Source organism: Saccopteryx leptura, chromosome 11 (assembly GCF_036850995.1).
Source record: "Saccopteryx leptura isolate mSacLep1 chromosome 11, mSacLep1_pri_phased_curated, whole genome shotgun sequence".
Classification (NCBI taxonomy): domain Eukaryota; kingdom Metazoa; phylum Chordata; class Mammalia; order Chiroptera; family Emballonuridae; genus Saccopteryx; species Saccopteryx leptura.
Window position 1 is genome coordinate 17,777,390 of NC_089513.1, and position 14,495 is coordinate 17,791,884.

Here is a 14,495-nt window from a genome sequence, read left to right on the forward strand (position 1 = left end):
GTGCTAGTACTTGGTGGTTACCTTACATTCATGCAAAATCCTTTAACTCATTATTCCAAGATGGCTGTACAATGTGTTCCACAATGCTGAGTCAATATGTCCAGCAAGGAGGAATCACCTATCAGAAGGAGAATAATTTACTTATATATTATCAAGAACTTGGGATGAATAGTCATACTCCCTGTCATACTCCCTCCTTAAGCTTTTCATTACCATCAATAGTGACAATAATTGACAGAATTCCTGGTCAGCACCAAACGCTCCTTTACAATTCAGATAAGTACTGCTAACCATTTCCTCTTCCATGTCATTCTTTGCATTTATCTCTCTCTCCATGATCATAGCTGTACTCAGTTTAGACCATAATTATTTCCCTCTGGGAATACTACAATGTATTCTGCATCCATTTTCCTCTGCTTTGATCTATCAAATAAGCACAACACAATATTGCTTCTCAGTCAGACTGTTAATTTTGCCTATTCCAATTATAAAATTTTCACTTATATGCCTTGAGATCTTTTAAGTATTTACATCCTTTGCTTCATCTTTTAGTGTATTAGAGTTTATAGTAAGTATTGTCAATTAATCTGTAAAACAAAATATTTGCCTTTCAGATTTCAAGCCTCCTAATAAATAGTCAAGAGTCAGCCCTTAGACCTTTCACCAAATTCTTGAGCTGCAAAGGCAAGGAGCCTTCAATGAACTCACAATTCAGGTTCTTTCTGTGCAAATGCACTTAAATCACTCTTTCTTATCTTCCACCTTTTGAAAGTACTGGCTTTCCCATGTGGTCCATTAAATTAATAATCTAGGGACAATCACAGATTCCTATCCATCTGCACATATTACTAGTAACCTCCATGTTTTGAAGAACTTCTAACATAACCGCTCACGCTGATCTATGTGCTTGCTGTGTGGTAGATGGCCTTGTTCTCACCTGCCTCGTGTACTGATACACCTTCCTAATTAATCTCACTATTCTCAGTCCCTCATCATGCTGCTCTCAACCCAGCTATTATCTACAGTGTTTCCAGAGTTGTCTTTCGACAATATCAGTAGGAATACGCCTATCTTCTACAGCCTATTTGCTGATATCTCACAAAGCCTAGACAAAAATTCAATTTCCTTTGCATATTCTAAGAAAAACATTCTGTAACCCAGCCCCTGCACATCTCTCCCATCTTCCTGAACCATGCATATTCTCTGAACATGTACCTCTGCTTCTGTTCTGTTTTCCTAGGCTTTGGGTGACAAGTTTCGTCTACTAGCTATTTCTTTGCCCTTCTGGAGAGCCTGGAAAAATCATATTTATACTTTGAAGTCTATCTTGGCTCAGTTGTCACATCCTCAGTAATAAGTTCCTCTAATTCCCATAGAAAGAGCTGTGTAAGCCTCATTGTGCTACCCCTGCATCCTGTATTTGTATGCTCCTGGGAGTCATGGCAACGATTTATTCTGCTCCAAACATCCGTACTAGACTAGCAGCTTAAGCAATCATGTACCATCTGCATTTAGAAAATAGGAATAACTTCCTCTTAAATAATGTTTTATGGGAAACTAACCACATACTTGGTATGAGGTTCTACTGTTGTTGTTTATGTTCTTGACATAAAAAGCAAAGGAGCCTGACCTGTGGTGGCGCAGTGAATAAAGCCTCAACCTGGAACATGGAGGTCGCTGGTTCAAACCCTGGACTTGCCCAGTCAAGGCACATACAGGAAGCAACTACTACGAGATGGTGCTTTCTGCTTCTCCTCCCACTTTCTCCCCTGCCCTCTCTTCTCTCTCTAAAAATCAATAAATAAAAGAAATCTAAAAAAAAAGTAGCAAAAGGAATTTACCACTTTACTCAGTTGAATTTTCCAACAGGTCGTGTTATCTTTTCTAGGCCAGCATAAGAAAGACCTAAAATATCCCATCAGAACTGGCCCCAGAGGCTCAGAGTAAATAATAACTAAGGCACATGTGTAAAAAGAAGGTGGGTGGTCTGTATGTCAGAAATTGAACGTGGTATCACGAGATCCAAAGCTTATGTCTGGGCCAGCAATTCTGTTATCTATCCCCAGGGAATAGGAGCAACTGTATCCTGATATAGTTATTTCTAAAATATATTACATGAAGCAAATAGATTTGTTTGGCACATGGTAGTGATGGTAATGGATAGACTGATATTCCTTTCAGGACTATAGTATTTATTCCTCCACCTGGAAGGCGTGACAGGGTCTGGTGGCTTCACCACAGGTAATTGCCTTCAGCTAAAGAGAGCCACTGTATCCAAGTACACACTCTTCTCTAAGGTAGAGTATCCTGAGGAGCTATCCCAACTTCAAAGATTCCTGTGGGATCATCTAAGACCTCTGCTGTGCATTGGGATTCATTTATTCAAACTGTGTACATGAGTGTCATTCCTTTATATCTCTATCAGTATTGATATCACCACTTTGATAATCATTTAAAATATATGATTTGAGCTTTAAATTATATGTACCTCCTACTAATTATTATACTGATTCTTTCAACTTCTCTAATGACATAGATCAGAATACACGCACACACATATATACACACACACCGTACAAATTATGTGTGTGGTGTGTGTGATATGTATGTGAAAACATATGTACCTATTATCAAAGGGTAATTTGTAAGTAAAAGGTAAAAATATAACAAATGACAGATTGGGTTTAGTATAAAAACCAAGATTCTTTTTTCCCAATGTTCTACTATAAAGTGTGTTTTTTAAAAAACATTGAATAACATTCTTTGGTGTGTTTACTACCAAAGTATGATGTGATCAATATTTATGAATCTATCAAGTCTTTCATCTTGTATGAATTTGTAATTATGGGTTTCAGGATATTTCACATTACTGTAGAACTCATTTCTAATTTCAAAGTCTGCCAAACAGCCATATCTACTCTATTAGTACTGAGCTAGCTTCCTACTTGCCACAACTGCTGCACGAAGGGCAAGGTGAATGAGAAGCCGCCGACATGAATCTTAAATGAACAAGTCATTAAAACGATACTGTAAACCTTGGAAGCCCTTCCACCAGCAGTCATTTTGAAATAGACTTTCCCCTCAATTTTGTCCACTGGGCTAAACACCCTAAACTTTGGGCACTGTCATTGAAATATTTCTTTATTAACTTTTTCATGGAGGATGAAAAAACGTGCTAAAAGAAAGCTATTGTTGAGCCATCCCAACAAATTCCTGAATTTCTCTTGAGACCAAATCAACAATAGAAGACCTTATAATTCCTAACATTTGTGTAGCAATTTATGGCCTACAAAGTCCTTCAACATACATTTATTGCAGTAAATCTTTGATACAATTATCTATTGAACTGTACAGCTGAGAAAATGGAGACTTGAAAATTTGGGGTAATATTGTCTAAGATTCTGTTCATAAATATCTTCTATATTCCAGTATGTTTTTTAACTCTATATAGGTAAACTAGAGAAGGGCATAAAAATTAGATGCCTCTACATCTCATATATTAGATAAATATTATATGGTAAAAGATCAAATGCTTGATCTATGCAAAATTTGGACCATCGTTGATCCCTCCGGGATAGAGTTATGTTGAATGTCAATATTTCTCTTAAAAAAGGGAGACTTTGAGCTAGGAAATAAAAGAGCATAGACTAGTTTGCTCTTATTTTTATCTTTACCTTGACAAGCAAAAATAATTTTTCCATGGATTGAAGAAAGTCATAGCCATATATAGTGAGATTAATAACCACCTTAAAGAAACGGTTCTGTATCCCGTTAGCCAGGGTAAATTACTATTGATAAATCTTGTAAGAGAACAGGTTCTTGGAAAACTCATGAGCTCGGATATCCACACACTGGAATTATGTTTCAAAAACACTAAATTGCACTTTTATTCATTTAGTCTCAATGATGAAACTGTAAAGAGAATTTTTGTGTGAACATCTCAGTTTGTGGGATGCTGTCTATTGACTGATTTTCCAATTTGGGTCAGTCAATATACTGGACTACTACATGGAATTGACTCTTCTTAATTATTTACAGAATTACAAGAACAATTTGATCCTATACTAAATACAAACAAGTATTTAAATCATAGCAATCCTTTTCCTACTAAGAGACAAAAATTCAAGTCAGTTGGCCACTATTGACTGAGAGCAGATTAAGAAGTACATCCTTTTGGCTTTAGTTACATTATCTTTTATAATTGCTTACAAACTATTACACTAATAAATTAAATTCTAACAGATCTTGAAGTGTTGAGAGCAATTGTATAATATTTCATTGACTCACACAGTTCCACTGAAGTTATCATGTCAAAAGTCAACATTTAGTAAGAAACACTATAATTAATTGCAGTTAATATACAATCAGATGGGTGTACGTACAAATATTCTTCTTGTCCATTTGAATTTCAAGGTATTTTTCTCAGATTGATAAGGAACAAGTTACAAAAACAGATACAAATGACTTCTGATTTTATGCCTTAATGTTCATGACCAGACTTAAATACATTTGCTAATTATAGGCTCTATAATATACTGCCTTAATGAAATGTTTAAAATTCAACATCATTTTTAATTAGTAATCTTTTCTGGGGGAGAACAGCTCACATTTTTCTGAATGCCTAACCAATATATTTCCTCTCCTGTAGTGGGAAACTATTTTGTTACCATGTTGAAGAAAAGAAAAAACAAAAAACAAAAAAACAGCATGAGAAAATATTCAATACTAACACAAGACATATGACCCATATTTATTCTATAGAAGGCATGATATGGTATCTTGCCTGAAGCAAGCTACATTTTGGAAATATTTATAATAGAATCTTTTTATTTGCCGTCATATAGCCTTTTGTTCATAGTAGACATGAAGAATACATCCTTTCTTCCCATAGTAACCTTATTCTATCTTCACCTATTTCTGTCATTAAATTAAAAATATTCCAGTCTGCATATGCCACAATCATAGCTGTGCTCCAAGTTCCCTGTTCCTTAACTTTCCCACCCAACAGAAAGGTATTTCTAATTACCTTCCACAGGAGACCACTGCCAGGAAACACAATGCTACTCAGCAGCTAGAACCCGAACTAACTCAGAGATACTAATACCTTATAGCTACTGATCTTTTCTGTCTTGTTCTTAATTAACTCTCCTCTTCTTCCTCAGCACCAGAAAATTGCTAACTTTTCCTCCCAGCTACTAGTCTTCTTAATTACCACCTAACCAAAATCTGGTTTACTGGAATGTGACTGAAGGGTAATTAATTCATTAGCGTCTGCTTTGCCAGTGAAGTTCTAACTTAGTGCTTACCTGGCTTGTAAATCTGGTTACTGAAGCTTCTTATTCTTGTGACAACTACATCCTGGATTCTTGACACTTTTTGGCTTATCTATTTACTGAATGGTGGACTTGTAGCTAGAGTTAATTTATTTTATTTGGAAAGGGGACATCTTAACCAATGGCCCCCTGCATAAAAATAAATAGATAAATAAAACAGACAACAACAATAAAAATTTTCCTCAGTTTTTAGAACAGATTAGTAGATAATACAAATGATATAAATCAGTGAAACTATTTTAATTTGCACTCACCACCACGTACATAATATGGCTAAGTATTTCTTATGTATATGCAAAGTCTTCTTAAGTGTTCAGGAGGCTCCTGTGTGTCAGTGTAGTTGTGTATGTATTAGGCATATGCACAGAGATAGGCAGCAGTTTGAAACTGTATATAGTGCCACAGTGTTAGATATATACATTACTGTTAGAACTTCCTATAGTACAATATAATATTTTTTAAAATGTCATTGAACTTCTTTATCTCACATAACTGGGTATGTGCTACAGCGCACACATGACTATATTTTTCCCAAACTAGTTTTCTGAAGAGAAAAATAAGTCATTAATTTAATTTAATGTAATAGATTATGTTTAGTTTCTAAATCACTAACTTCTAAAGAGAGAATAGATAACTATATATAAAAGACTATGTCAAGATTTCATTAGGCTTATGTAAATATCCACAACAATGGACACTGGTCCTAAGAGGTCATCATGTGTGCTTCGGTAGGACGCAGACTGTGAAGGTTGCCAAGAGTAACCCAGCCACAAGCCTGTGGACAGGCCAGAGTGGAACATGTGGGTAATGCGGGCCCACCATGTGCCTCAAAATATATGATGGCTGTTTATTGTTAAGTTAAACTTAGAGGGCTATGTTCTTCCCACCCCGGTCAGCCTCAGTGTTGAACTGACATTAAAGCTGGCCTCTCCATCCTCCGTGCATGCAGCCGACACTGCATCTCTGAGAAACTGGGGAGGCGTTGCTTTTAGACATGACTGAATATGCCAAGAAAGAGCAATCCATTATTCATAAGTGGGGCAGGTGAGACAGTCACCATAGGGTCCTGTCATGCTTTTAGATTTCTGTCTTTATATTCTTTTACTTTCCTTCTAATCCAATGCCAAGTATAATAAACACTGACCAAGAAAGTACAATCTACTGACAACACTATACCATCTAGACTGGAGAAGAATATATTATCAAGATTCTTGGAGGTTTACCCTAGCGAGGAAGTAGATGATGTTATGGCCCAGGGTAGCCTCATTCTTTTAAGGTCACATAGACCAAATGAATCAGGGCCCTTACAGAATGCAAGATAACCACTAACAAAGGGCGACCTGTTTGGAAGGTGTAAGTGAAATTGACTATCTATAATTGGTTCATTAAATAAGCTGAACTAATGAAATATTATAAAGAAACAGTTTATCTTCTTCTAGTAGTCATTTTCAAAGACACCCTGTCAAATCTATTTCTTACTTCTGAAAGCAACTTTAAACACACACACACACACACACACACACACACACACACACACATACACACACACACCCACCCAAATTGAACATTAATTTAATGCTCAATTTAAAGTTTCTTCCCATTTCCCAGAGTAGGCCTAAAACTAGAAATGGGGGCAGGAGAGTGGGACTATTTGTCACCTGTTTTTTTCAGCCTCTTGGATCTATTCCCCACCCCCCTGCTTATGGCTTTTCCCAGGTCAGAGAAGAGAAAATAAATTTAGAGTAAAGAGACAAAGGCTGTTTTTCTTAACTTGTGCTCTTAAAAGTACACAATCACAGAAGGTTTCTGCATGCCTCATTTTTGTGCGGCAGCTTGCCTCCACCCTAGGAGTCCCTCACCGAATCCTTCCCTGAAGCAGGCAAGGCACAGTCTGGCTGCTCCTAGACACCAGCTCCCCAGTTCAGCTCGGCCCCAGAATGTGGCTCTAGTCTTATGGTTGGATTAGGCTCAGCTAGCAGGACCTTCTGATCAGGGTCTTTAAAGGTGGCTTCAGCCTTGATTTCTTTGAGTGCAGCTCACACCTTTGTTCTTCCCAATGGTGGAAGCAGAGCCTTTCCCACAGCTGTCTTCCCCTTTCTCTCCCTGGCATTGTAGGCAGCTCCAGATAGCTTCCACTTAGAAGAAGTTGCCATTTCCCATTTTTGTAAGCAATCCTAGTAAACACACACACACACACACACACACACACACACACACACACACACACACAATCTGTCCAAGAGGTTTTCTTAAGTGTCTCTACAGCTTGACTTGTGGGGGAAGAGAATACCATCATAATCTCTAATCCTGTGAATTCCAGCCCTTCAGAGAATCCTCCATTCTTATAGGCAATTGACCATAAGATGATCACTGGGACAATAGTCAATTCCAACAAATGGTAAAGAATGTGTCTCATACTTCTCTTTGGATATACAGAATTACTTACTTCGCATTTTCCTCAGCTTTATGGCCATAGCTGAACATCAATGTCAACTAGAATTCTCTTGTCCTATGACTTGAGTAGCAGCTGGTATTAGCATAAATGTGGCCCTATTGTCATTGCTAATGAGATGACACACAGTTTTTAAACCATGGCTCACATTAGAGACCTTGAGTTTAGAGATTCCTTTTCTCCTACTTATCCATTACTGTTTCAGCAGAAAAGAATGCACTCACTCACAATAATGAAGTCACACTAACACTTAAAGCACATTAAGTGGAGAGAAAAGTAGTCTATCAGAAAAATCGGTGATCTCAAACAGAAGTTAATTATCCCTTTTCACTCCTAGATAGGTCCTTTACTCATCTGAGACTGTTGCTTTTTTGTTTCCATAAAGAGAAAGTCATCATTGTAAGCATTATGAGAGTCTGAGAGTCTTCATATAATTGACTAGAATTGTACAAAATATAACACCTTGATAGGCACTTAAAAGACAGAATCCAAAGAAAGACAATGTCTCATAAATTTCAGCTACTTTCTACTAAACTTACTGCAGGGAAAGATTAAGACAAAAGTGAGTCATGTCAAGAGAAAGGGAATTGTTCTAAAAGACTTAAAATTAACATAATTGATGATAGAAAGTATTAATATTTCAAAGCATTTGAATCTATATGGCTGACATTTCAGGCCCTGCTTTTAAAAAGAATATTTTGACCTTCCTTTGCACTACAATATTTCATAACAGCTAACCAGTTTGTTTTTTCTTTTTTCTTGATAGGAATTGTATTGTTAGGGAAATATTACATGACATGTCTAATATAAATTTATGCTAGTTTTGAATACACCAACATATTAAACCTCTAAAAGATTACAGAACAAAGTAAAATTAAATTTTTTATCAATTTTAGAATGAAGGATAATTTATCAAAATCTGTTTTAGAAAAAGAGAAAATATTTTTTTCTACTTTTCTATCAAGTTTCACTGATTCAAGCCTATATATCTGTGTATACATACATATGTTCATATATGTGTGTATGCACACACACACATATATATTTATATGAAACAATGAGAAAAAGGCAGGTTATTAAAGAAGGGAAAAGGTAGTAATTTAGTGGTTGTTGTCTTGACAACCAGAGGTACCTATTGTATATGACAATGACTATATCTTACTGGATGGGTAGATATAAGTAGATGGATATATATATATATATATATATATATATATAGATAGATAGATAGATATAGATATATATATATAAAATGTACTGTCAATACACAAATGTATAATTTGATTGATTAAATAATTTTAAATTGGCTTTGAGAGATAGGGAAAACAATATAGATTTTACAAATAGACCACGAATAACTGGAATTACAGGCACCAGAGCAAAGTTCCCCTCATCTTACCAGGCTTGGGGACAATGAGCTGTACACTGGTCTGGGCATTCCCAGCTTCATTTTCAGCCACACATTGATAAAAGCCTTCATCCGACTTGACCACTCCAAGGATGCGTAAGTTGCTTCCTCCCTAGAGAGAAGAAAATGAAAAGTAAAATATTCTAAAAGCAAAAAAACCTCAAAGTGACAAAATAAACATTCAAAATCTTAATAAAAGTTCGCAGAAGAAACAAGAAGGAAGGCCATGAGCATTTCCAGCCTCACATCTATGTCCTGTGTCACCTGGGAAAGTCATAGATTCCCAGTACTCTGCTGAATCCAAGGGCATTGATTTAACCTAGCTCTGCAATGAAAAATATACTCCCCAAACTACACAGCATCCTCAGTGTTTAAATGAGGAGTAAACAGAAAACTCTTCTATTAGGTATGGAAGAAGCAAAGGTTAGCAACAAAAGAAATCTCATTCTTTTATTTGTTATTGAAGGAAGCCCAGGTTCAGCAGCTGCTGAAGAAAATAAACACAAAGAAACAAAAAACACCCATCTCTGCAGCTTCTAAAGGATAAGAAATCTCAGTTCGATATTGTCTAGCATTGTTTATCGAGAAAACATGTCTGAAAATCCTTTTAAAAATTTAATTGCTTTGACATGTACCCTTTTCGGAATCTTGAGAAAGGTATGGTGAATATTTTATACTGACAGTATCTTGTTATATGGCCAAAATACCTTCAGTAATCAACAAATTAAATATAGCAATGCTATTTTTTATTTTATATAAATTGAGACACCATCTTTTTCAAGGATGGATGATAAAATGATCTGGAGATCGCATTTAATTATACTAACTCAGTTTATCTTCGATATTAGTATAAGAATTAGTTTAGTAAGACGTGTTAAATCACTTTCCCTGAAGTCATTAAGATATAAATATTTCCTGTGGGGAATTCTTCATTGTTTCTAGTGTCTTGTAGTCAATTCCCATTTGTTATAAAATTCTTAGATAAAGCTGACTAACTTCTAATTAAAAATTCTCATATAAGTTACTATTTGTGCTAAATGTAATGAGTGCCATAATGCTCTCAGACTTCTGGAACAATTGGGGAAACATTTTTAAGCACAATTTTAAGCAAATAGGGCTCCTACCACATACTTTCTTTTCACCTTAAGAAAAGAAATGTTTAAATAGGTTAGCTGTAATGAGTCATGCTGGGAGAAAGATTATTCAAAGTGTAGAGAAATATAAATGTTGCATTTTATCATATGTCCTTAAGGGCACTCAGCAATTTCCTTTCTGTGCAAGTAGCATATATTTTAGGCATATACAACAAGTTGCCCCATGGCAGGTCATTTTTAATTCAGTAGTAGTAGAAATAGCATTGCACTTTAAGGAATTAATGGACTGGTGTGGCATTCAAAAGTTAATTTTTTTTGCTTTCTTACTCTATTCCCAACCAATTAAACAAATGCAACTAAAAGTGAAAAATGGTTAGTGTTGATAAAAGTGATAAAGATGTGTTTATGGATTTATTCCTTAAAAATCCTTATAGTATGACATAATGCCTGCACAGAGATTTCTTTTTTTTTGGGGGGGGGGTTCTGAAAGTTGACTGATCGTGAAAGAGGAATCCACCATTGAGAGCCAGTGTGTGGCCCTAGGGAGGGCTTGTGCCTAAACTCTCATGGCCCATTCTGTCGAGAAACCTGGCTTAGAAGACCACTACTCTTTGACCAGGTCGTGTCTGCATCTCAAATGTGAGATGTGGACCTAAAATCTCCTTCACTGGCTGCAAGTTCTTCAATATTTGGAAAGTGCTTTTCATATATCTTACATGTTCATATATGTGTACTCAGATCCTCTACTGTTAGCCTACACCTAAAGGAGAGTTTTCATAAAGTGCTTTCAAATGAGCAAAGCATTCTGCTGGTAACAGCCAAGATGACAGTAATAATGGTAGGTACTGAGCACTGACTACATACCAGGACAACAACTCAGTGGATATGATACCATTATCCCTATTATCTGCCACTAAGATAGAAACAGTGTACTGAAGCTTATAATAAATAGAAACTACTGTTCTTAGCTTTAATATTTTCCAATGTCCAAAATTACAAAGCAAGGTCAACTCTGGCTTCTCTCATACTGCCTCTCCCACCGTCACTGTCACCATCACCACTGCCCTTTTCTATTCTCCTGTGAGATCAGCTGGTCCTACCTGGAAAGGAGCTGTATCATCAAAATACAACTATACCATCATCATAAGTAGCACATCTTGTTGTGACATTAGAGTGGATAAAAGTTACAGACGTAATGGATTCCTGGTTTCATAGAGTCTAGAACAGTGGTAGTCAACCTGGTCCCTACTGCCCACTAGTGGGCATTTCAGCTTTCATGGTGGGCAGTAGCGGAGCAACCAAAGTATAAATAAAAAGATAGATTTAACTATAGTAAGTTGTTTTATAAAGATTTATTCTGCCAAACTTAGCGAAAATCTGACATAAAGTACTTGGTAAGTAATTATTATTACATACTTTAACTTGCTGTAACTCTGCTTTATAAATTTTATAAAGTTACTTCCCTACTTTATAAATCACCATTACTGTGGAGCTGGTGGGCGATTAGAAAATTTTACTACTAACTGAGATACAAAAGTGGGCGGTAGGTATAAAAAGGTTGACTACCCCTGGTCTAGAACAAGGTTCTAAATTCTGTTCTCCTGAGAACCAAAAAACCTAGAAATATACTCTTAGGCCCTCTGTTTTTTCTTTGTTTGTTTAAAACCTTGTCTGCAAAAGAAAAAAAAAACATACACACAATGAAGGGGTGGGCTGTTTGGTATCTCAAAATTCTAAATCTAAATTCTAAGTCTAAAATGAATTTGCTTTATTCAAATTTTCTTTATATATCATAAAATGCCCAATAGAAACCTTCTTACCAGGACTGAAAAACAACTGAAAACACAGTAAACAATGAATGGGATTGTAAAGCTAATATGAAAAAGGATAATTACCACTATCTGAAAATAATCACTAGGAATGACCACATCTCCATTCTTCATCCAGTTCACAGTGGGCACAGGCTTTCCAGAGACTGCACATTCAAACTCAATATCCATGCTTTCATAGGCATAGAGGTTGGAAGGATGATTTAAAAACCAGGGTGGAACTGCAAAGACAGAAAACAAAAGTGAGTGGGTGGAGATGTGAATTTGCATGCCAAGGTTTTCACTAAGTTAGAAACACTGCTCTAGGAGAGAAAATATTTGTAATTCAAGTAGTTCCCCTAAACCCTTAGTTTGTTATATAAGAACTATTGGCAACACATCAGTTCCTCCCTCCAAACCCCAAACACCATTTAACAGTTTCATTTAATGGCATTTTTCCACAGAAAAGAGAGAGGGGAAAAAACCACTTAAAAATATGTTACATAGAATAAACATTCTAAATATCCAAGTATTTACATTCAAAAGACCTACATAAAGAATACTAAAAACATACATAAAGCTATGAAAATTGTGCTGGTAAAGTAAATAAAGACAAGCTGATAGACCTGAAACAACTCTGAGTATAAAATAAGAAAGCTTTTGTGTCCCTATGATTCTAGAGGTTTATTAAGATTTACTTAATGGGATGGACTCGTTCCCCATTGAAACTGGCTCTGGTAGTAAGGTATGAAAAATGACGGCCATCTTTACTATGGACACATTCCTATTGTCCTAGCAATTTGTGTTATTATTTTCTCAGCACATTATGTGATATACTACTTTAACCTAATGTCTTAATTACCAGAATACTAGTTACTCTATAATGGAAATTTGCAATTGAAAGAAAATTACAATTATACTATAACACATCTTTGCTAATGAATTTCCCAGGCTTGGGCCCTCAAAACTCTAAGAGAGGAACATTATAAAAAGTAATGTTCATTGTCCTTCACTGGGAATCTTCAAGTGATGTCAGATTTGAATATTCATATTGTCTGAGACCCAGGTTAAATTCAGGTGAGGAAGCAGCCTTGATCTCCTTTTTACCTAGGACATGGATATGCATTTTTAGTAGCCATCTTTAAAGTCAGTTTATATTTTTGGTCATTTTTGTTGTTATACTCAATGATTAAAGAATGCTAATTTTTGCTCCTTTAAGTCACAACCCTATTTTGCTCTTTCTGACCACAGTCAGCAAAACACCTCCAATGTCAAAGTGAAATTATAATCTTTGATGGCAGAGCTAGTAGAAAGGTCCCAGGGTTCAAATTCTAGTTTTTCTACTTAATGATCTTGGAAATCTCAAACATGATTCCCTCTCTTTCGCTCTTCTTCTCCCCACTTCCTTCCACCCTCCCTCTTTCCCTGTGTTATTTTCCTGATTTTTAACTAAATATTTGGACCTCTAGTACTAAACAACCTTTAAATTCTATAACCTTCCACAGTGGTAAATTGATTTAGATGACTCGGTTGAGATGCATAATATTTACAAACTGAAGATGCAACTAAAAGTATGTCTGAGAGCTTTTCTAAAGAGAACATGCCCTCATTGTATACTTGGCTAAAATTGTTTATTTACAAATGATAACAATATTAGGATGAGACTTGTTATAGTCCTACACTAAATTTACTGACAATGATCCAAAAAGCATCAGATATAATTCTTGAAGGCCTCTGAGCAAGTATATTATCTGTCTCTTTTAGAGCAAATGTATTAATTGTTTTCTTTGGATTGCATTCTCAGTTTCATCACAGATTTTGATTAAGTGTATTTTTAATAGCGACTAGCCAGTGTTTATTGAGAGCTGGCTGTGCACAATTTATTAGTCTCAGTATTTATATTTTTACATCACCACCACTCCCTGAGGCAAGCTCTATTATTGCCATTTTACAAAAGAACAGATGAAGGTACTAAGTGCTTAAGGAACTTTCTCCAAGTCACACAGTTGGCAGACTGTGGAGCCAGACAAGCTGACTCTCCTGCCTACATTCTGAACTACTTTGTAATAAGTGTCTTTTGCCACTTGAAAGTCTCACAGGAAGAATAACTGAATAATACTCCCAAAGCCTCAGAGATAATGAAGAGAAATAATTAGAAGCATTAATAAAACCTTCCGTTTAGTCTATTCTTGTTCTCCCTATACGTCCATTCCTGGTGCCATGAAAACTGTCTGAGTCTACCTAACCTTGGTCTTCCAAGTTCATCAGAATTTCTGGAATCATTTATGCCTATATCAGAGTTTTCAAAATGTGAATGACATCTATGGGGTGTGGGGTCGGGGTCAAGGGAGGGGAGTAAAGAGGGTGATGGAAAATGTTAGACTTTGGATAATGGGCTCA

The 14,495-nt window shown here is 35.9% G+C and overlaps 1 protein-coding gene across 1 annotated transcript in view; it reads right to left on the reverse strand.

Annotated features, from left to right (window-relative positions):
• Positions 1-14,495, reverse strand: part of DCC (DCC netrin 1 receptor) — a 1,139,534-nt gene that overhangs the window by 439,760 nt on the left and 685,279 nt on the right. Inside the window, exons 6-7 of the mRNA XM_066352289.1 lie at positions 12,183-12,337; positions 9,185-9,305 (exon numbers count right to left, since the gene is read on the reverse strand). Coding sequence (XP_066208386.1) covers positions 9,185-9,305; positions 12,183-12,337 — 276 coding nt within the window. The remainder of the gene's footprint in view (positions 1-9,184; positions 9,306-12,182; positions 12,338-14,495) is intronic.